This window comes from Guillardia theta (assembly GCF_000315625.1).
Source record: "Guillardia theta CCMP2712 unplaced genomic scaffold GUITHscaffold_2, whole genome shotgun sequence".
NCBI lineage: Eukaryota > Cryptophyceae > Pyrenomonadales > Geminigeraceae > Guillardia > Guillardia theta.
Window position 1 is genome coordinate 340792 of NW_005434672.1, and position 20662 is coordinate 361453.

A 20662-nucleotide genomic window follows, 5' to 3' on the forward strand; every position below is an offset into this window, starting at 1 on the left:
ACTCCCTTAAACCCAAACCCCCTTCACCTCGACTTTCCTTCTCTCGTTCTCTCCTTCGTCCTCCTCCTTCCTCCTCCTTCCTCCTTAGCCTCGTTTGCAGATTCCCAGGTCCCTCAAGTGGAAGGACTGGAGGGAATACATGGAACTGACCCGGCAAGTGGCTCGCGCGCTGGCCAGGGAAGGAGTTGTCGAGATCATGCAGAAGGGAGCGGTGGTACCCTGTGAGAAACATGACAGCATCAAAGGGCCGATCAGGATCAGACTTGCTACTCTGGGCAAGTAAGGAACAAGGAACGAAGAGGGAGAGGGTGGAGGAGGGAGGAGGGAGGAGGGAGGATGGAGGAGGAGGGAGGAGGGAGGGAGAGAACGAGAGAAGGGCTGAAGGAGTATATCGCATGCAGGCAGGATGATGGCACTGTTGGAAAGCACAGAGTGGACAACGTTGCCTGAAGGACATTGCATCGAGTCTTTAAATACTTCACAAGAAAAAAAATCACTTCTAGAAAATCCCTGCTTCCGGCACAGCACAGTCTCCTCCCAGGTTCTTGGGCAGGACCCCCCGGTCCATGACCTTGAGCAGCTCGGAGTTGTACTCCTCCTTGCCCAGCAGCTTCACGCTGTTCTTGGTGTCCTCGTCGAGGAGCAGAGACAGCAGGGACCACACGAAGAAGAACTGCGGCGAGCGTAAGGGAGAACTGGAGGAGGATGAAAGCAGGAACAGGAGCATAATCATGATCATGATCAGGAGCAGAAGCAGTATCAAGAGCATGATCATAATCATGATCAGGAGCATGAACAGGAGCATGATCAGGAGCAGTATCAAGAGCAGGAGCAGGAGGAGAAGCAGGAGCAAGGCAGCGGAACAGTACGAGCAGAGGAGGAGGAGGAGGAGGAGGAGGAGAGGCTTACCACGTTGTTGACAGGAGCAATGTAGATGTTGCCTACAATACCCGGGAAGTGAGTTGTAAAGCAGGGGAGAAGCTCTCTGAGAAGAGCAGGATCTTGGTTCTTCAGTCCGCTCCCTATTCTGTCTACGACAACGCATGCCTGCACGTTCTTCCCCAGCCCGTACTTCTTTCTCCCTTGCTCCACCTGTGATACCATCAGGGAAAGAAGGGGGAGGAAGAACAGGATGAGAGGAGAGGAGGGGAGGAGAAACGACAGGAAGAGAAGAGGAACAGGAGAGGAACAGATCGAAAAAGGAAGGTTTTAGGAGAGGTGGAGAGGAAGGAGGGTAGAGGAGAGCGGAAGAGGGGAGGAGAGGGGAGGACAAGGAGGTGAGAGAGGGTGCACGCACCCTCTGCACGACGTAGCGGCAGTAGAGCTTTTCGTTAATCTTCCCTGGCACGTGGCTTGCAGCCCTGTAGACGAGGATCGGCCGCCCTGCCTTGTCCACACCTGTGTAGAAGAACTCCTCCTTCCCTTCAGCCATCACGTAGCTGAGATCCTCCTCCAAGATGCTGTCGATCTTCTCCTCCTTGCGCCACTTGGACGTCCTCTTGATCGCCGCCCATGCCGCGTCCACCGAAGGGTGCGCACGGAGGAACCTGGGGGGCACGAGCGGTGAGCAGGAGAGGGAGAGTCAGAGAGCAAGACCTTAGGATGTCGTTATTCTCGATGCCTGCGATCCAGGGGCCGAGAGTCACCTTGTCCTCCTCCGAGAGCTCAGCGATGTACACGCGGATGGCTGCGATGCCCATAATCTCCTCCTCCTTGGCCGGCTTGTTCGCCCACGAGATGCTCTCCTTCGATATTGACGAGTCCAGCTGCTTCTCCAGGATCGCCAGCTCAACGTCAGCCTTGACTAGGTCCCTCCTGTTCTTCAGCCAGTCCTCCACGTCAAGTTCCCCTCCTAGCGTGCTCGGGAGCAGCTCGGACGGGATGTCCTTGAGGAGGGTGGAGGTGTAGTCCCCGTCGCAGAGCACGAACCTCTTCTTGGCAGACTCGTCGAGCAGGAGCTTCAGGATCCCCCAGATGACGTTGAAAGTCGGGGAGATCGGGGCAATGTATACCTTCCCCACCTGGTAGGGGTAGTGGTTAAGGATGATGGGGACGAGCTCCCGCAGCAGCGCAGGGTCCTGATTCTTCAGTCCGCTCCCTATCCGATCAACAAGCACGCAGGACTCCACCTCTGTCCCCAGCTTGTACTGCAAGATCGCCTTCTCCGTCTGCTGCGTGATGTAGCGGCAGAAGAGGACAGGGTCGACCCTGCCTGGAGTGTGGAGGGCGGAGCGGTAGAGGAGGATGGGGCGACCGTTGCTATCGGGGGGCAGGTAGAGCATCTCTTCCTTGCCCGGCTCGAAGAGGTGGCTGAAGTCCTCGCTCAAGATGGTGTCGATGTTCTCTGCCTTCCTCCACCTCGCCGTTGCCTTCATCTTCTCGAACGCGTTCTTGGCGCTCCTGAAGCCCAACAGGTAGCGGAAGATCTCGACATCCTGGCGGGTGAAGATCCAATCGCTCATGGCCTCCCTCTCCACCTCAGTGAGCTGCAAGCAAGTCAGAAGGGAGGTAAGGGGGTCAGGTAGCACAACTACCTCCGAGATCCACTGGCGGATTTTCTGGATGTCTCGTTTGTTCTCCTCAGTCGCTTCTTGACCTACAAAGTGGACGGACTTGTCGGTGGCAGGAGCACGGCTGCTCTCCTCCGGAACTTCCTCCGTCCGACGTTCTTGCACCTGCGGAGGAGCAACGATGCTCATGGGTTTCTTGTCTTTCCTCATGGATCTGATTTCCTTGATGCCCATCATAAGAATCTCTCTCGCCTTGCCTAGTCGTCGCGACCCCAGCATCTTTGGGGAGCTTGACTTGCGGACTTCCGCCGCCTTCTCAAACAGAATCTGCCGAGTTTGACGCAGCCTCGTCGATCCCAGGAAACGGTTTCTGGAGAGAGAGCAAGAATCATCCTGAGAATTCGAAGCAGAAGAGAAGGGGGGGCGGAACGCCGTCGGTACAAGGTAGCAGCTAGGAGGATGGAACCATCTCACCTGTCTGCTGGAGTCTTGAGGACGATGTCTTTCGCGACTGCCAAACGAGAAGATCCCAGCAGCTTGTCGTGCTTCTCCTCATGCTCCAACCCCTTGGTGATCACCTGGACAAGCCCTCAGCCCCCGGCACATACAGGAGTGAAAGGAGACACCTCCTTGAGAGCGGCAAGGCGGCGAGACCCCAGCAGCCTTGAGTCATCCTGGGTGTCCATAACAGTAAGATGCTTCAGACAATAAGAGAAAGTCCTCCTCACCTGAACGAGATCCCGAGTCGTCGTCTCCTCCTCGCTCTTGGTTTGCATGCAGACCTGCCTTGGTTCAACCGCTGGATGGAAGAAGAACAGGAGAGACCTTGTTGTAACGGATGTGAGCTCTCGAGCACTTCAAGCTGCTCTCCTGCTGGTAGATGTTGCTGTTTGCGGAGAATCCGATCGAGAGTGAGGTCGGCGGTCCGAAGGCAGTAACAACTGATATGCTGCATGACAGGAGAAAGAAGATAGGAACAAGGCGTGAAAATTTTGTCCTGGAAGATGGCATAGTTTCTTTTGCCATCTGCAACATAAGTCAGAGACACATCCCTGCACTCAGCATATTCATCTTCTCGCAGGAAGTTCCACGGGCCAACTTCACCCTGATAGAAGCATTCTTCAACCCAACTGCTGTGGTTCAGATATTCTCCCTTGCATTCATCGATCTAGATATGCATCTCCATCGACGTTGCATCTCACATCAAAGCATCCTAGGCACTTTCAATCCCCTTTGTGGCCATGCCTTGCGCGGGTCAATCCTTCTATTCTTCTACGCCTCCTCATTTCTCTTTCTCCCTCCTGGTCTGAAAATCCTCTTATGTACCTCCCTTTCATCCCATAGGTAATCCTCGTCAACTGGTTACTTTCTGTCTCCCTTCTCCTCCTGCTTCCCTTCCCTCCCTCCTCTTCCCCTCCCCTCCCCATCTCCCATCCCCTCCGGAGGCCAAAAGCAACCATTTTCACACGCCCCCCTTCTGTCCTACCCCCACCCCCTGAAAACAGTACCCCTACCATGACAAATCAAACAATTGTTCTATGTACCCTGCCTTTTTCCCTCCCTACCCTCTAATTTTGAAAGTTAGCTATAGAAAGGACCTCTCTCAAACAACAAGATTCCATAGGTACCCCTATTTATAGAGGGGTACCGGTGATGTTGCACACCCCAGGCTGGTCTATTCAACAAGATTTTTTTAAATCTGTACCTTGTAATAAATATAATATATGTTGTATGTATTAAATAGTTGTAATTTAAAAATAGTTTTATTTTCCTCTGAATTTCGTTTCATTTCCGTTATCCTGTCAATCTACAGTTTCAACCATGCATCCGACCGTATCATACACGATCCATGGTTGAACGGCTTCAGGTGACCTCTGTTGACAGTAGGGCGGCAAGTCGGCAGCATGGCTTCGACAACTGTACTATCCGACCAGTATGGCCAAGGCGGCAGGGCAGGGAAGCCTCCGAGCTCAGGTGACTGAGAGGCCCAACTAGTACTGTACTGGTGGCAGCTTCGGTACGATGCCGGTGTGATAGCATGAGTACAGCTTTGATGGATTCCTGCGTGAACTCTGTCCAACTGAAGATGGAGCATACCGTTGCTGTGGTCTTTGACCTGCAGGAAGAGGTCAGATTGCAGGAGCAGATGCTGTGTAGCCTCTTGGAGAGCCAGGAGCTCAACGAAGGCACCAAAAGATCCCCAAGGAAGGGGGCGCTACAACATCATCTCAAACAGATAGGCAACCTTCTGCGGGGTTTCAACCAAGAGAGCAAGGTCGAGCAAGGCATGGACGCGGGAGACAGCTGCAGACCTGTCGACGCTCTGCCACGATCCAGTACCGTGCAGCAGGCCATCGTCCCTTGCTCTCCTCCTGCACTCCTCAAGTCAGACCATGGCAGCGCTCAGATGATGCGAGTTTGCTCCAAGGAGGTCGTGTGCTCTCAGTTGAAGCCGCGGCTGCCTGGGGATCGGACTAGGATCACTGGCGATGAGACCTCAAGGAAGGAGCAGGACGGAGACCCTTGCCTTGCTCTTCCCCAGCTGTACTGCTCGCCATCTGCTCCCAAACTGCTTCCGAGTCCCTTCGCTCCTCTAACCGGGAGGGTTGAGCACAGTGTGTTGGCTGTCAAAGTCGACGAGGTGCCAATGAAACGGCAGTGCAGCAGCACAGAATCCGAAGTGGAACAGAGGGAAGCGGACTACGACATCAGGCAGGAGTGCAGGGGAGTGAGGGAGCATGAGGAGAGGGAAGCTTCAGAGTCGTTCGGTTACCAGCAGCAGGCGTGGCTGCGCAGCATCCAGGAGTCGATCCGAGAGCAGGCGAGAAGGAGCAACAGGTTCGACGGGTCTGCGAGGGGTCACTGGGCGGCGATGAGGGCTTTGCTGGAGGGAGAGAGGGACGGGGTACTGCGATCGGAGCGGACGAGGAGAGACTGCTTTACCGGCTTCGTCCGGCACCTGTCCCTCAGCGCTGCTCGTCGTTCCCTCCTGTCCCTGTTGCAGTCTCCGGTCCCCCGGATCAAGAGCATGAAGAGCCTGCTCCAGCACTATCACAGTTCGTCGCCGTTTGCATTCACTAGCAGCGTCTACCAGTCTTGCCACAAGGCCCACTACTCCCCTTCCTCCATCAAGTTGTGGGTGAGTATGACCAGCAGCCTATGGCTGCACGCTCCGAGCTCGGAGGGGATGCTGAGGAGGAGGATGAGGAGGACTCGGCTGTTCTTCCTCCGCGCCTGTCCTGTCGCCGATGAGCACAAAAGGAGCGTGAGGATGGAGTACCTCGCTGCCTGGAAGGATTATGTGCAGGATCTCCAGATACATCGAAGTCACAGAGGAAACGTACATTCAGCCATGGCGAGGGTGGTTATGACGACCGTCATGAAGAGCCACTTCCATGCTCTCAGCGCGTATTACGTGGGGACAGTCCTCCCGCACCGGATGTCTTTCCTTGCTCTGCAGACCGTCTTTAACCGATGGAGGCTGCGGCAGGTTCTGCATGCCTGGAGCTGTTCCTCGTTCACAAACAAGCTCCTGTCCAAGTGCGACCCCCTCAGACAGCCTCTGCACAAGAAGCCTTCAGCTCCTCGCATCCCCGTCGCTGCTCCAGGAGATTCCTTGAAGGAATCTGATAGACAGTCAGGCAGCCGTCAAATGAGTGGGCAGGAACTCACAGCCTCTGAGATGGAGGAGACGGAAGTGCGAAGAGAGAGGCACAAACAAGAAGAGCAGGAGGGCAAGACGCTGATCAAATCTCCTGCTTCTACTGACTTCCGCGCTGATTCCATCACAGTTAAGGCTCTGGAGAGGAAGAGGGTTGAGGAGAAGAAACAAGAGGAGGATGCGAGTTTGCCCTGGACAATCAGTCTCGTCAGCCAACCTCCCAATGCTGCCATGCTCGCTACTGCTGATGGCAAGTTCTCGCGCAGGAAATACCGCAGGCTCCTCCTCATCGAGAGGAGCGGTCTCGTCCTCTTGCGCACTCACTTGCGGTGGTGGCGACGAGCACGTCAGTGGGCGAAGGAGATCACGAGGAGGTGGACGACAATCAGCAAGCACGTGCTGCTAACACCAAGGGCTGATCCTCTCCCTCCCCTCTCAGTGCGGCTCGAGCGGCTCATCAAGGCGTTCAGCGCATGGGAAGGCTGCGTGCTGACCTCGTCGGCAAGGCGAGGGAGGAGGAGGGAGGAGGCGGAGAAGTTCAGGGGACTGGCGGCAGGCTCCACACTCTACAGACGGGCAGACTGACTTGAGGAGCTGCCGACAGTTCTGGCAGTAGAAGGCATCTTTCAATCAGGGCCTGCAGTGAGTTGTGCTGCCTGCTGTCGGTGACGGGGGGCAGCCGACGAGCCATCAACAGCTGCTGTTGGCTGTCTTCTCTGCCTGCGTCCGCATCTCCCTCTCCGCCATCTCCGCTCTCCTGACCGCCTCCACGAGCTCCCACTTGTACGAGGTGACCTGCTGCTTCAGCTGGTACGCCTTCTCCTTCTCCTCCTCGAGCCTGAAGCGCGTCAGACACGCTAAGGAAGGATCCGGGTACCTCCTCTCGACGACAGAGCGTTCCATCAGGTTTTGTTGGACCCGTGCCTCTAAGGATTGTATCTTCGATTGCATTTCTTGCATGTTGCCGTCTCCCTTGAAAGGAAAGTCTCACACCTCGCTCTCACATCAAGTATCGGGGGAGACTGATCCTACCTGGTCCATGTCGACAGTCCGCTCGTCGTCGTTGTTGATCTTCGACAGCATCTCTGACAACTTCTGCTCCATCTGATGAAACTGATTGTCCAAGATCCTGCATGAAGTAGTCAAAGGAGGCAGGAGGGGTTCGGGGAGGGTATGAAGGAGGGGTTCCCACCCGTTCGAGAGGAATTCCTTCACGTGTGCTCGAACACCTTGTACCATCTCATCGACGATTTTTCTCTGTCCTTCTCGATGAGTGGGGGAGGACCGGGCCGCCTCATTCAACTCCCGTGAAGACGCGACCTGTTACAAAGTCAGGATATGTGGTGGGCAGACAGACAGACAGACAGACAGACAGACAGACAGACAGGGGGGAAAGGGGGGGGAAGTGAGAATTGCAGAAGTCACCTGGCTGTGCAGTTGGTCCAGCTGCGTCAAGATCTTATCTAGACAGCTGTCGTATTCGCTGATCTTGCTGTCGATTGCAGCATCGTATTCGCCTTTGACTTGTGTTGATGAGAGGAGGTATGAGAGTTTCTCCTCAACAACTCGATGCCTCGTCGCCATATCCGCCATCGTCTCCTCCAACTTCGAGACTTGATGCTCACTATTCCTGAGCTCCTTCGACAGGGAGATCTTGTTTTTTTCCAGTTCCAATCTTGCTGCTTCATCCTTCCGGACTTGGAATCTTAACTTTTCTATCTCTTGCGTCAAGTGTCTGAACTCGGTCAGGCACAGGTGCAGCGTCGATTGATAGTCAGCAGCTTTCGTCTCCTGTGAAAGCATTGAATTTGAGATCGCTCCAGCCATTATGTCATGCAAATGGCACAAATTCTTGACTACTCCATCAATTTGTGATAGGATGTTGTCTTGGGTCACCCAGTAGCTCCTCTCTTGCATGAACTCTCGCCCTCTCTTCTCCTGATACAAGTTGAGTAGTCGTTCTATCTCACCCTCCACATCGCAAACTCTGCCCACTGCCTCATCCACCTTCTGATTCTGCGCATTCTGTGCTTCCAATCGGGCATGGAGCAGTTCAATCGTTTGTATGTGCAATCTGTTTTCGCTTTGAGCGTCTTGCAACATCTTAAGTTCTCGACAGACTGCTTGGTACTTCTCATCCAATATTTGTCTTTCAGCGCGTGCTGTTAAACATTCAGCTTGAACCTCATTCAGTCTTCCTTCAGCAACTTTCTTTTCCTCAGCCTGGGACTGAATTTCACTCTGCGATTTCTCCAAAGATTTGCTCGTGTCAAGCAGACTCCCCCTCAGGTCATACACTTGCTGAGTCAGAGATTCCTTCTCCACCCTCAGGTCATAGACTTCTTTTGCTTTATCCGTGTGCAGCTGCTGTGCTTTCACCAGCTCCTCTTGGAGGTGTTGGACCTCCCCTCGGTGAACATCCAGCTGATGTTTGCAGGCGTCGAGCTCAGCGTTGAGGAAGGTCAGTTTCATGGCACTGTGAAGATCTTTCTGCCGGAGTTCGGTCAGCTCAGAACAGTTTTCATCCAGCATATCTTTGCAGTCATTCAGTTGAGTCTGCAGCACCTGGTTCTTGTCGCTCAGTGAAGCTGCCTCGCTCCTCAAGGCTTGTGACTCTTTCCTCAAACCAAGGACCTCTGCATCCAATCTGTCAAGCTGCGAGGACCACTCGAGTCTCAAACAAGCCAATTCGTTACTGACGTCCGTAGAATCGATTGACACGCTTTTCACGTCACCAATCAGATGCTCTCTCAAACTAGAATGTTCCGAAGCGAGTTGAGAGAGACGGAATTTCAGTTGCTCTATTTCGGCATCTTTTGTTCTGCAATCCTCAATCAATGCATCGTGCCTGATTTCATCGAATTTCCTTTCGTCTTGACTCATGGATTCTTTGGGGCGGGCACGTACTGTCTCTAGCAAGCTCAGCTGTCTATCGCTCAACTCATCGTCTGACGGAAAGTTGAGGATTCCAACATTCGAATAAGCATGGTCTCCCTCCAATAGATTCGATTGATGGTATCTATCCTGTGTCGGCGATGTGTATGAATCGCTTTGATGATGGCTGACTGCCCTCAAAACGTTTTCTCTCTGCTCCTTCAACTGTTTCAGCTCTTCCCTGCACAAGAAATAGGAGTTCTGTAACTCCATCTTCTCGTCATGGAGGCAGTTGAATCTGATAGCTAAAGCATTCAAGTCGCTCTCTAGGGACATGGCTTTCAATGAGTGTGTTTGAACGTCCTTCTTGCACTGCTGCAGATCACTGTTTGCCTTCTCATATATCATTCTCAGGCCCTCGGATCCCCTTCTCAACGAGCTCAGCTCCTTTTGCTGCCGTGCAATGACAGCATTCGCTTCCTGCAACCTTGTTTCGCAATCTATCAATTCCTGCGCCTGAAAGTTTGAGTCTTGGCGAGAGATCTCCAGGTCTCGCTCCAAAGATGCAACCCTCAATCGCAGCTCCGCAAAGTTGTGTTTGTACACAGAGCTGTGAAACCGATCTCCGCGTCTCCCAGCTGCTTCCTTAGACGCCTGAGTACAATCGCACACCAAGTTTTCGACTTTCCAGCCCCTGGACGATGCCGGTCGACCGTCTCCGCATGCATCCATCGTGTTGTAGCTCGGAATGGAGCCATCGATCGAGTTGAGGATGCTTTCAACTTTGATCTTCATGGTCCTCTTCAAGGTATCCATGTTGACATTCATGCTGTCCCTCAGTGATGCAGGAGAGTTTTCAGAGCATGCTCCGTTGATTTGCGACAAATTGATGGAGAAGTCTCGATGGTGACCTGGCGACAAGTCTCCGACAGTCTTATCTGGCACTGGCAACAATAGCTGATCTCTTCTGCCCTGTGTGTGTCCCTCATCTTCCTGTTCTATCTTGTGCTGAATCTTTCTTGCCAAGCTCTGCATCTCACTCAGAATCTTGGAGTGCTCTTCTCTCAACGCCGAAATCTTCACGTCCGAATTCATCTCTCAAATGTCAAATTCTGACCTGTCCTTGTTGGTTCACACGGAAACTCCTGGCAACTTCATCCTCGCAGGAGCCATGGTCGATTCTTCTCTCTCAAGTTCCTCTCAGCTCCTCCCCTGCCATCGTCTCACGCGGCGGCGGCAGCATCTCTCGATCCCTTGAAGCCCTCCTGTGCCATCTTCCCGCGCAGTTGGGCTACTGATAGGAACGAATGATAAGATGGAACCAAGTATTCTACATCAAAATTTCAAAATTAAAGTCACATTTTGACAAATATCGAAGAGCAAATTTGAGGCTCTCACCAAGATGTCTCAAGGGCCCGGCACGGTCGGTAACTTCAACTCACAACAACTTCCATTCGCCGGACAGTCTCACTTGAACCTCCGACCGGCCCACTGCCGCCGGGTGTCCGCCGTCGCCACAGTCCGTTTGCCCCGCGGCGGCAGGATCATGCGCCCCCGGAGTCACTGTGCGCCGGACACGGCCGATGATCATCATGATGTGGCCTGGGCCGGGCCCGGTCCTTCGGGCACCAGGGCGGGCTTGCCACGGTTTGCAGCTTGGTTTGTTAAGCCTGTAAAGAGTGGGGATGAGGGTAAAAACTTTGAAAATGGGCCCTGGGAACGACGAGCAGGCAGACGAAAGGCGAGGGAAGAGGAGAAGAAAAATTGCGTGATAGGAGAGAAATGGCGCGATAGGAGAGAAATGGCGCGATAGGAGAGGAGAGGACAACGACAAGAAGGGAGAGAACAGATGGGTGAAGCATAGGAGATCAGTTAGTGAGGAAAGGAACTCAGATCGAAGAATGCAGGTCGCAACAAGCTCTTGGAATTTGACGCAGGAGACTGAACAGTGCAGAGAGAATGGGAGAAGAGCAGACGAAGAGAGTGAGAGAGGGAGCAATTGATTAGATAAAATGCTGCTAGATGTACGAAGAGCATGATACCCCTGCCCTTTGCAGAGAAAGATGATGATGAGGAGGAGGACGATTGTGACTCTTCCCGTTTGATCGATTTGCTGGAATTTCTTTGACCTTTGCTTTCCAGGCATGTTGGAGCCCTCAGAATGTTTCGAAACCCCATGAGAAATCATTTTCTTCCTCCTCTCCTGTAGATTCCTCCCGAGCTCCTGATAACCGCAACATGCCTCACCTCATGTTCCAAGTATGCATGTCCCACGACTCGGAGCAGATAGAGTGCACATTGATCGGGGAGTCGGATTTTGATACAAGGAGCTGCATCCATGCAGCAGCAGGCACGGCAGCGAAGCTCTTGAAGCTCAACCTCGACCTTCCTGAAGCAACGTGGGAAGACGCCGCGCACGCCACCCATCAGCAGCCCGCAAAGTTGACTTGACTTCCCCTGCTGGGCAACCGCTTAATGTTTCATGCAGGTGCTGTAAGATCTCGATCCCTGAGAGCTTGACGCTCCGACGAAGTTTTCTCAGCTTATTCCAAGTGGAGGCTCTTGACAACCTGGAGGAGCTGAGCTGGAGAGTCTTGACCTGCTGTTCTCCCTCCAGCCATGGGCGAAAACCCCCTGATGGACTCGATAGCGAGTCAGAGTCCCTGGGGGAGGGAGCCAACTACTTGCTGATGCGATCGAAGAGCCTTAAAGGTGCTGTTGTCGTGAACGATGCCATCCTCGCTCTGAACTCCCTTGTTTGCAGGAAGCTCGAGCAAGCATCCTCCTATCCTGCCAACATCCCAAACAGAGAAGGAGAATCCGCTGCAGAACGAATTCGCGGGCGAGGACACCACGAACCATAACCTTCCGCTCCCTGAGGTGATCCAGAAGCTCGTCAAAGAAAATGATGTGCTGCGATGGGACAACATCCAGAAGTGCTATCAAGTTCTCGACGGGGAACGATTCAAAGGTAGCCCGATGTTGCGAGCTCGCTGTCGGGTTGACGATGGTGGCGGTTGCAGAACGGTTCAACCAGCTCCGTGAGATCCGGCAGAAGCACAAGGATGGGGCCGTGGAGAGGCCGTTCAGCAGGATGCACAACTTCTACATCCTTGAGAGAGGAGAGAAGTGGGCCAAGACTGGGACCACGTTCCGACCCAAACACCCTCAGTATGCTCCTAAGGTCAGCTCCAGACCTGCGCTGCCGTGCGTGCTTGGAGGGAGAGAGGGCTGACGGGGGTGTAGGGATGTGTGATAACGATGGAGGACTGCAACAAGCAGAGAGATCCCAACGCTTCGACATGGCTGGGCTTCGCCGCCTCCTCCCGGTTCTTCGGGTCGATGAGCCTCAACGGACAGGACTCGATGATGGCGACTGCTACAGCGCTGCAGGCGCTGGGAAAGATGCCGATCCCTGTGAACAGGAAGTCGACAACGCAGAGCAGCTGAGGAAGAGGGGGAAGGAGAGAGGGTGGTGTGTGTGTAATGGATGATATGTGAATGGGCGTTGTAAATGCATTGAACCCGTTTTACTCCCTACGCCCCTCGTGCGTCAACATGGATGGAATTCATCGCTGAAAAGATGATTGCATGCGTACGAGCCGCTGGTTGAGGCTTCAGACCTGGTGGATGAATGTATATTACAACATCTTCGTTAATATGCTACATCGTGCTCCATCACCCCCACATCTCGTCCTCGTCCCGCAGGAACGAGCTCTTGACCACTCGCTTCAGTTTAGCGTTAGGAGGAAGGTTGTCAGTAGTTGAATCGAACATCCTTCCTGTGAGCGACGCCGCTCCCTGCAGCTCAGCATGACCGCAGGCGATAATGGTGAAGGAGAACGATGGAATCGGTGCAGGAGGAGTGGCACAGGGACGAGGAACAAATGGGTAACGGCGGAAGAGGAGGAGGAGGAGGAGGAGGAGGAGGAGGAGGAGGAGGAAAGGAGGAGGAGGAGGAGCAAGGCGAGGGTAAACCTGGTAATGCAGTGCCCCCTTGTCTCCTGGCAGTCTCTCCATATCCGTCATATGGCTTCCTGCCGTCCCAAGGACCTTGAAAGACTCCCACGTCATGACATACAAGTCCTCCCCTCCCCACCCTCCCCTCCCTTCTCCCCTCCTCCCCCCATTTCACCTCGTTATGAAGGTCAAGGATGCGCTGTCTAGAAAAATCCTTTTCTTCGTTCTTGCTGTGGTTCCTCTCCACGTTTCGTTGAGACAACCTCCTCCTCCCCGTCATGTTGCTGAAAACTTCGATCAGCTCAATGCGACTGGGAAGGCATGGTGGATACTGCGAGGCCGTGAAGAGATCCGATTCGGAGATCTCCTGGAAGCTGCTGAAGTTGCTCACGTTGCTGAAGTTGCTGTTGTCGGATCGCAGCCTCCCGGACATCCTGAGTTGCGACTTGAGAACACAGCACATGACTCCCCTGCCTCAACTCAAGCTACTCACGAATGCGATGGTATGACGAAGTTGGCTACTTTGTGATCCAGCACGCGGGGCATGCTGGACTTGGACGACCTTGAATTCAGCAGCTCGCTGTCACCGTCTCCAGCTGACTTCTCCGCGCTCTGCAGCCCGAGGGCGACCAAAACATCATGGGAGGGCGTGAGAGGGAGGACGAGGAGCAAAAGGAGAAAGGAGGGTCTGAAAAAGACAAAACAAGAATCTCAACCTGATGGGAGAGATCGTAGAATACATCATGAGCAGCTGAAGAAGGCCGGAAGCTAGAGCTGATCTTCACACTGACCCCCGGCTTCATCATGCATTCTTCTTGCTCTTGAGGCGATTCCGACGCAACCATATCTTCCTTCCTCTCACCATCAACAGTGGAGACGTTCTCCTCGGAAGGGCTCTCAAAGAAATCGAAGTTTCTTTGCTTGGCGTCGGCAGACTGCTTGCTAAACTTGATGGGCCCGAGGCCAATCCATCCATTGGAACTCACATGCAGATCCTTCTCTGCATCCTGCTCACTGGACGAAGGGGTCGCGTGATTCCCTGCTTCCCGATACTGCCAGCAAGTCAGTTCAAGGAGGTTTGGCTGCCGTCTGAGCGATACCAGCTTACGATCCGATTCTAACTTCCCCAAGAACTCGTCAGGGTCGATCTCCGCCGAATCTGACTTTCCCTCCAGCCAGATTTCCTGTCCATGGGGCTCAGAGGAAGCAAACATCGCAGCAGGAGACAGAAGGGTGAAACAGGAGGAGTTGGAACTCTTACCACCTGCTCGACGAGATGGAAGTAAAGAATCAGGAAGATCAACAGAGCAGTGATGGCACAGACGGGGACGATCACTTTCGCCACAAACGCAGCTGTCAGACTGTCGTCTGCCGTGATCCTCAGGGGCAGGTTCGCTTCGTCGTACATGGCGGGGTATGAATAAAACCCAACTCTCCATCCCTTGGAGCGGATGAACGCAGAGAGGCTGGGAGAGTCCAAGCTTTTCTTGATCTGAGACGAAACTTTTTCCGCTACATCTCTTGTTGTGCTCACCTCATATGCTATCTGCCATGTGGTTGTTCCCGCTGCGAACTGGCTGACAAGGCTAACTGCAGAACGGGTCAACGTCAAGCTGGAAGCGATTTCCCCTCCGAGGATGTTGAAGTCGCTGGCGGCTCGATCGGGCTGGACGTTGGAAACATCGAGGACAAACTTGATCCTCACTGCTGTCGACGTTGATCGCCTCACTGTCCCAACCAGCACATGCGATGCTCGAAGGCCACGGCCTTCCTCGGTAAGGGCGGGGAGTTGACCAGGAGGCAGCAGGGTGCCTCCTGTAACGGGTTGCAACCATATGCTACATACAAGTGTGAAGAGAAACGCGCTGATGGGCATCGGCCCCTTGCGAGCACTCTAGGAAAGCATGCTCTCAACGGTACTCAGGTCCAGTCCAGATGCCCTCACTCATCACAACAGACGCTGTTCCTGCTTGTTGTACGTGTAACTCTGCTAGCTCCTGCTCCTGCTCCTGCTCCTGCTCCTGCTACTCTTGTTCCTGTTGCGTTGCATCGTCATTCCCCTTGTGACTGTGCGGGGCCATGCCAACGAAGTGCAGATTATGTTTTTAAATTATTTCGGCAGGAGATGATAAAGTACAATGTATTTTGAAAGTTAGGAAAAACATTTTTAAACCCACTGAAGTACGATCCGGGAATTTCGGGAGCAGTCCTGACCCCCGAGACCCGGGACCCATCATGCGCATCCCTGACCTTCTGCTCTCCTAATGGCTCAGGCCCTGTTGGCCTTCCTATCAGTCTTGCTCTTTTGAGTTTCCCACTTGCGCGAGTCTGAGGCTGCTCTGCTAGTCTGCTCTGCTCTGCTCTGCTCTGCTCTGCTCTGCGGAGTCTGCTCTGCGAAGTCTGCTCTGCTCAGTGTCGGAGGGAGGAGGGGGAGGAGGGAGGAGGGAGGCAGGAAGAGGGAGGAGAAGAGGAAGGATGCAGGCAGAGGGAGGATGGATGAGCATTACGAGCTGAGCTGTTTCACTCACGAGAGTGACCTCAGTGGTGGAGGAAGGATGATGGCAAGGAGACGAGGAGGATTGACGGGGTGGAGCAGGGGCACTGAGGATGGGCTGACTCGACTGATGGAGGGCGTAGAGATGCTTTGCTATCAAGGTTAACGTGCTCAGTCTGAGCATTCATGACACAAGAGCCTCTTGTGGCTTCAGCTCCTTGCGGCCTCGATGCTTGCGATTGAACATCTGCATTGCAGTGGAGGGGACTGGCGGAGGTCCGTTGGGATAGCCAACCTGCGGAACGATGAGGAGGATGTACCACAGGAGGATGAGCAAGGATTGCCGCTTGCAGCCACCAGGCAGGATACCCGACGGGTTTCCCATAGACGTTTCCATCGGCGTACCTGCAGACTAGCGTTAGGATGAAGGAGGAAGCAAAGCGATGGTCGAGATTGGAGAGGGAGGGGCGAGGAATGTGGAAGGACGTGGGGAAGAGAGGAGAAGAGACAAGAAGGAAGCGAGCGGGGAGGGGGAGAGAAGGAAGTGGAGGAAGCAAGAGCTGATGCGGGGGAGGAGCATACTTTTCCATGAGGTCATCAGCTAGCTTCCACCATGACTTGATGACTCCATTGGCATTTGCGATGTAGAGGTCGGTCATCTGAACCCTCCGTCAGCCCGTTAGGGACCTGGCCATCGAAACCTTCTTGGGATCTTTCAATCCTATCTGGTCCACCTTTCCGACCAGAGCTTTCGAAGTTTCTTCCCACTTGCTCTAGATGGTCAGTTAGAACAGGATCTCCTTCCCTTCTCGTCAGCCTCACTGATTGAGCTCGGATGTCTTTGATCATGTCCGACCACCTCAGGTTTGCCAAGTTCTCCACATACCTGCCCACACTTGTCAGAGACGAGCACGAGAGCGCTTGAGCCTGTTCGCCTGTGTGCCCAGTATGCTGATCTCCTGTCAAGTTTCGAAGGGTTGCCGATCTGGACGTGACCGGTCAGCTGATGGTTCTGCTGGGATCTTTCGTATCGTCACCTTGTACGCTGGAGGCAGGTCCTGCATGCCGATTGCAAAAGGGACGTAGACGGTCGCGTGAGCTCCATGCGGTCCGAACCAGACGAGTCCTCCGACTTGAGCTGGCAGCCACTTCCTGCTCTGCCCGGCTCTGTGAGAGACGGACTAGCAGAAGCAGGCGAGAGAGAGGGATGGGCAGGCGCCGCAAGCGAGGAGAAGGTGTGGACAAGGAGCTGCGAGAGGAGGAGTAGGCTGTGTCTTACTTGAGCGACGTACGAGTCTGACGTCCTGAAGAGTGCTATCGGTCGCTCCCAGTTCCCAGCTACCTTTGATTCACCTAGCTGAGGATGAGCTGGGCATTCTGATCGAGAGTGTCTCACCATCACCGCCTATCCAGCGGTCGGGGCTGCCAAAAGGTCCAGCAGCCAGCCCAGCTGTCATGTCAAATGGCGTCCCCTGGGCAGAGAGATGAGGGAGAGATGAGGAAGGAGCAGAGAAGGGAGGGAGAAGGGAGGGAGAGAGGAGAGGGAGAGAGGGAAGGGAGAGGGCAGAGCAGACAGAAACCTCAAGTGAGTCCCTCATGATAGCCATGACCGTCGCCAACTCCACCTGCAAGGGACTTGAGTGGGTAGTGAGGAGGGAGGGTGGGGCAGGTGCTACTTTTGTATCGGGGGCGATGCTGAAGGGATAGGGACTGGAGTATCGTATGCTGCAGGAGGATCACGAATCAGAGCATGGCGGCTCGGCATGAACAGCAATCAACACGAGGGAGATCATACTCTTTGTATGTGGTGGGAAACTTGCTAGAAGGTGCAAGGATATCGTAGGCACGCCAGATCCGCCGTCCGGTATAGAACTTGTGTGCATATTCGCCTACCAGAGCAATCACGGCAGACAGGGAAATAAACGTCAGGGCACAGATGCAGCATGGGGGGACGAAGCGTCCTGGTCCTACCGTCACTGAAGATTGCGGTGAAGTCAAACTTGCTCCCCGGGGTCCACCATCCCTTGGACTGGGCGATCGAGAACATGTTGGGTGACCCCAGGAAATTTTCGCTGTCCGCTAGGTTGACCTCCCGGATGATGAACATGTTGGCAACGATCGTGACATGCCCTGACCCATGCGTCATGAGTTCATTCATCGTGGTCAGTGTGATCGTCAGCTCCAATGTTGTTCCACCCTCAAAAACCTCAATGCCGTCATCGTCATCTCCCATTCTCCCCTTCCAACCAGCACACACCACCACCTCCTGCTCCTGCTCCTGCTCCTGCTCCTCAAATATCTGAACTGCAAACTCACCATCAGGGACTTTCTGGGCGACCCAAATCGCAGAGGTTCCCGTGTCGTCCTGGCACCCGGCCTCAACTCGCGTCCTCCTCTTCATCGGCTTACCGGCAGTATGTGGAAGACCCATCCCTCGTTGGGGTCTCCAACCAGCAGGGACTCAGCTGTTCCCTCGAAGGATCCTGCCCCGTAGAACCCATACTTGACCGCGAGATCTCCCATAATCTGAACGGCCTCCCGCGCGGTCGCTGCTCGCTCCATGGCCAGCTGCGACAAGGTGTCGACGCTCATGATCGCCTTGCCGCCTTGCCCTGCAGGTTTGGCGCCAAAAACTCCGCTGCATGTTGACTCGGCGATGGAGACCTGCTTTTCGTTGATGACTCCGTATGTCTCCTCGAAGTATGCGAACGTGTGAGGAACCTGTGGAATCCTGGGGTGAACAGTCAGAGTGCGAGCAAGAAGCTTCGGCTGACCTCCCGATCGGAGCGAAAGGAGTCTGATCTTTGCTAGGGAAGTACTCGGAGACGTTCCTGCTGTAGCCGATGTAACGAGGGTACTCCTCGTAAGCAAAGAATATGTCTCTCAACGAGTTGGGTTCGTGGTCTAAACAGTCGCATCAAGGGTGGTTGGATCACGAGAGTGCTACCTGCTGCAGCTATCCTCACTAGCCTCGGATCTACAGTCCCTTCACCGTCATTGCTGTGTGAGTTCAGTGTCGAGCCATCGACTGTAGAGCCAGGGGTTGCTAAAATGGTAGTACATGCTCGAACAAGCGTCGGGGTGGTGATGCAAGACAAGAAAAAGGCGATCTATGCAGGAATCATGTCAGTTCAGGATAAAAACCGTTGAAGAAATTATGAATGAAGGTTGGGAGATGAAGTGAAACGGATCAAACATCATGGTGCAAAGAGCAGGATGGATCCAACCAAAGCAAACTGATGACGGATTGCAACATTTGTTTCATCTCCTCTCCTTCATCATACATATCATTGATCCATTCTCGCCTCTACCTCGTGGATTGTCTCCTTCATAACTGATTCTTATCTTCTCATCCCCCTCCTCTCCCCTACCGTGCATGCCCATCGAGCGCCGCCACGTTTGCGCTTCGCCTGCATTTCGGTATCCCCGACCGCAAGGGAACCTTTTAAAAGGTTTTAAAACTGACATTTTTAAGTTTTTAAAACAAATGTAAATTCGGTAAGTCTGGAATCAATCATACCCCTTATATTATATGCGTTGGACACTAGAGGGTAGGGGTGAGGGTAGTCACCCCTACCCCTCTTCCCGTCACACTCCGAGCAGCAATGGGCGCAGGAGGCGGGGCAGTGGCAGCGGCTGCCATGGCGGTCGCATTGGGAACGATCTTCATGTCATGCGGACTGGCATCGATGCTGGGGCATGTGAGCTGCTGCAAGCTGAACTCTCCCTCTCCTCTCCCCTATATCCTCCTCCTCGTCCTCTCCCCAGCCCTGCTTCTTTGCCGAGACTGGCCATGATGCGATTTTGTAACTCACGTTGTCCTGCCCCGCCAGGTGCCGAGCTTCCCGCAAGTCAGCATGTGCGGCATGTATGCTCCTGAGCGCTACATCTTCACGTTAGGAATGAACGTCAGCGCGATCCTGTTGGCGATCTTGTTGCTCATCAACCACTCCCGCAAGTTTGAGCCCGGTCATCAAGACTCCTGGGACCTCTACACCAGACTCTCTGCTGGAGTCCAGCTGGGGGTGGGTCTCGCAGCTACAGTCTGCCTAGCTCTCATGGGAACCATCCCCGTCTCCGAGTTCCCGATCCCCCACGTGCTGTTTGCCGCCTGCTTCTTCGCCCTCCTCGTCGTCTTCCAGGTTTGGAACTCCACCGAGAGGATCTGCATGCGATCCCGCACGTTCTCGACCCTCTCGATGGAGCAGCAGAACCTCTCCATCATGAAGGAGACCTGGATGGTGGCATGGATGGTCGTCACCGCAGTCAGCTTCGTCACCTGGCAGACCACTGGAAACAGCATCGTCCAGTACATCGCGATCTCAGCCGTCCTGCTCTACTTCAGGTGCTCCTCTCCTCTCCCCCTTCCCTCCTCATCTCACACGCTGGCAGCCCCTACATCATCGAGCTGCGCGACGTGTCGGTGGGCGTCGTGACCAACTCGGAAGAGGATGCGGAGGTGGAGGGTCTTGGCTCCTGCTTGGGGTCGTTTGTGACATGCCAGTGTAGGTTAGGACAAGGTTGTTGGAAGGAGGCGACAGGGCGGGAGAGGGGCAGAGGAGGAACGGAGCTCCCAAGGGCTCTGTGGCCATCGCGATCTTTACCATGCTGGTGGGTCATCAGGGCCTGGTCCTTTCCCTTGCCCCCAAGTCCTCCCTGCCTCCCGCCCGTCACGTCTGTGCCGCCCGTCTTGCTCACGTCTCTGTTGCAGATTATCGTGCTAGCGTTGTTTGCCCTCGTGTTCTCAGTCGGTCTGAATGCTCCTCCCTCCCCTGACTTGAAGGTTCTCCCTCCCCTGCCTTCACCTCCGCAGCCCGTGACGCCAGCGCAGGTCGGTGCCAGGAGACAGGTCTAGGGAGAAGGGAAGGAGAAGCAGATTCATTCCATCCCTGAATGAGTCTCGTGTGTCTGTAGGAGATGGGAAGTTTTCGAGTGAGCGAGGAGGCGAGAAGAAAGGAGATTCTCATTCTCTACCCTCCTCGTCGCAGAAGTTTCTGAAGGTTGTTTTTGGATGCGTTGGCCACAAGTTTTTTCTGTGCGAGTTGATGACTAAGTTGTATATGTATGTGAATACATCGAAATCGATGACACTCACTAATGTTTCTGAGCAATCGGACAGAAGTGAGCTTGTTCTCTAGTTTCTGTGGTGCGAAGAAAGGAGCA

At 54.2% G+C, this 20662-nt stretch overlaps 7 protein-coding genes across 7 annotated transcripts; 3 read left to right on the forward strand and 4 right to left on the reverse strand.

Annotated features, from left to right (window-relative positions):
* Positions 1-1910: 1910 nt before the first annotated feature.
* On the reverse strand, positions 1911-2264 carry GUITHDRAFT_59424 (hypothetical protein; the record flags this gene model as incomplete). The annotated part of the gene is made up of 1 exon (XM_005841710.1): positions 1911-2264. A coding segment is annotated over one exon (354 nt), but the record flags the coding sequence as incomplete, so codon positions are not given.
* A 2332-nt stretch (positions 2265-4596) lies between these two features.
* On the forward strand, positions 4597-6756 carry GUITHDRAFT_99439 (hypothetical protein; the record flags this gene model as incomplete). The annotated part of the gene is made up of 1 exon (XM_005841711.1): positions 4597-6756. One exon carries the CDS (start codon positions 4597-4599, stop codon positions 6754-6756), a length of 2160 nt encoding a protein of 719 aa, XP_005841768.1.
* A 105-nt stretch (positions 6757-6861) lies between these two features.
* On the reverse strand, positions 6862-10140 carry GUITHDRAFT_131800 (hypothetical protein; the record flags this gene model as incomplete). The annotated part of the gene is made up of 5 exons (XM_005841712.1): positions 6862-7009; positions 7049-7143; positions 7204-7300; positions 7364-7491; positions 7597-10140. 5 exons carry the CDS (start codon positions 10138-10140, stop codon positions 6862-6864), a joined length of 3012 nt encoding a protein of 1003 aa, XP_005841769.1.
* A 1170-nt stretch (positions 10141-11310) lies between these two features.
* On the forward strand, positions 11311-12495 carry GUITHDRAFT_99441 (hypothetical protein; the record flags this gene model as incomplete). The annotated part of the gene is made up of 5 exons (XM_005841713.1): positions 11311-11486; positions 11534-11757; positions 11810-12016; positions 12069-12229; positions 12292-12495. 5 exons carry the CDS (start codon positions 11311-11313, stop codon positions 12493-12495), a joined length of 972 nt encoding a protein of 323 aa, XP_005841770.1.
* Positions 12496-12723: 228 nt separating this feature from the next.
* On the reverse strand, positions 12724-14881 carry GUITHDRAFT_131802 (hypothetical protein; the record flags this gene model as incomplete). Its single annotated transcript, XM_005841714.1, has 7 exons — positions 12724-12846; positions 13024-13098; positions 13181-13439; positions 13499-13617; positions 13722-14057; positions 14106-14189; positions 14267-14881. 7 exons carry the CDS (start codon positions 14879-14881, stop codon positions 12724-12726), a joined length of 1611 nt encoding a protein of 536 aa, XP_005841771.1.
* A 787-nt stretch (positions 14882-15668) lies between these two features.
* Positions 15669-19153, reverse strand: GUITHDRAFT_159096 (hypothetical protein; the record flags this gene model as incomplete). The annotated part of the gene is made up of 18 exons (XM_005841715.1): positions 15669-15794; positions 15820-15904; positions 16082-16158; positions 16201-16272; positions 16322-16385; positions 16435-16484; positions 16537-16656; positions 16779-16852; positions 16896-16971; positions 17080-17124; positions 17176-17224; positions 17295-17388; positions 17471-17629; positions 17816-17864; positions 17909-18230; positions 18274-18403; positions 18447-18609; positions 19094-19153. 18 exons carry the CDS (start codon positions 19151-19153, stop codon positions 15684-15686), a joined length of 1800 nt encoding a protein of 599 aa, XP_005841772.1. The 3' UTR covers positions 15669-15683.
* On the forward strand, positions 19129-20586 carry GUITHDRAFT_149860 (hypothetical protein). Its single transcript, XM_005841716.1, has 6 exons — positions 19129-19200; positions 19333-19844; positions 19892-19958; positions 20009-20110; positions 20211-20282; positions 20331-20586. The coding sequence occupies exons 1-6, from the start codon at positions 19141-19143 to the stop codon at positions 20352-20354; spliced, it is 837 nt and encodes a 278-aa protein (XP_005841773.1). The 5' UTR covers positions 19129-19140; the 3' UTR covers positions 20355-20586.
* Positions 20587-20662: the final 76 nt, after the last annotated feature.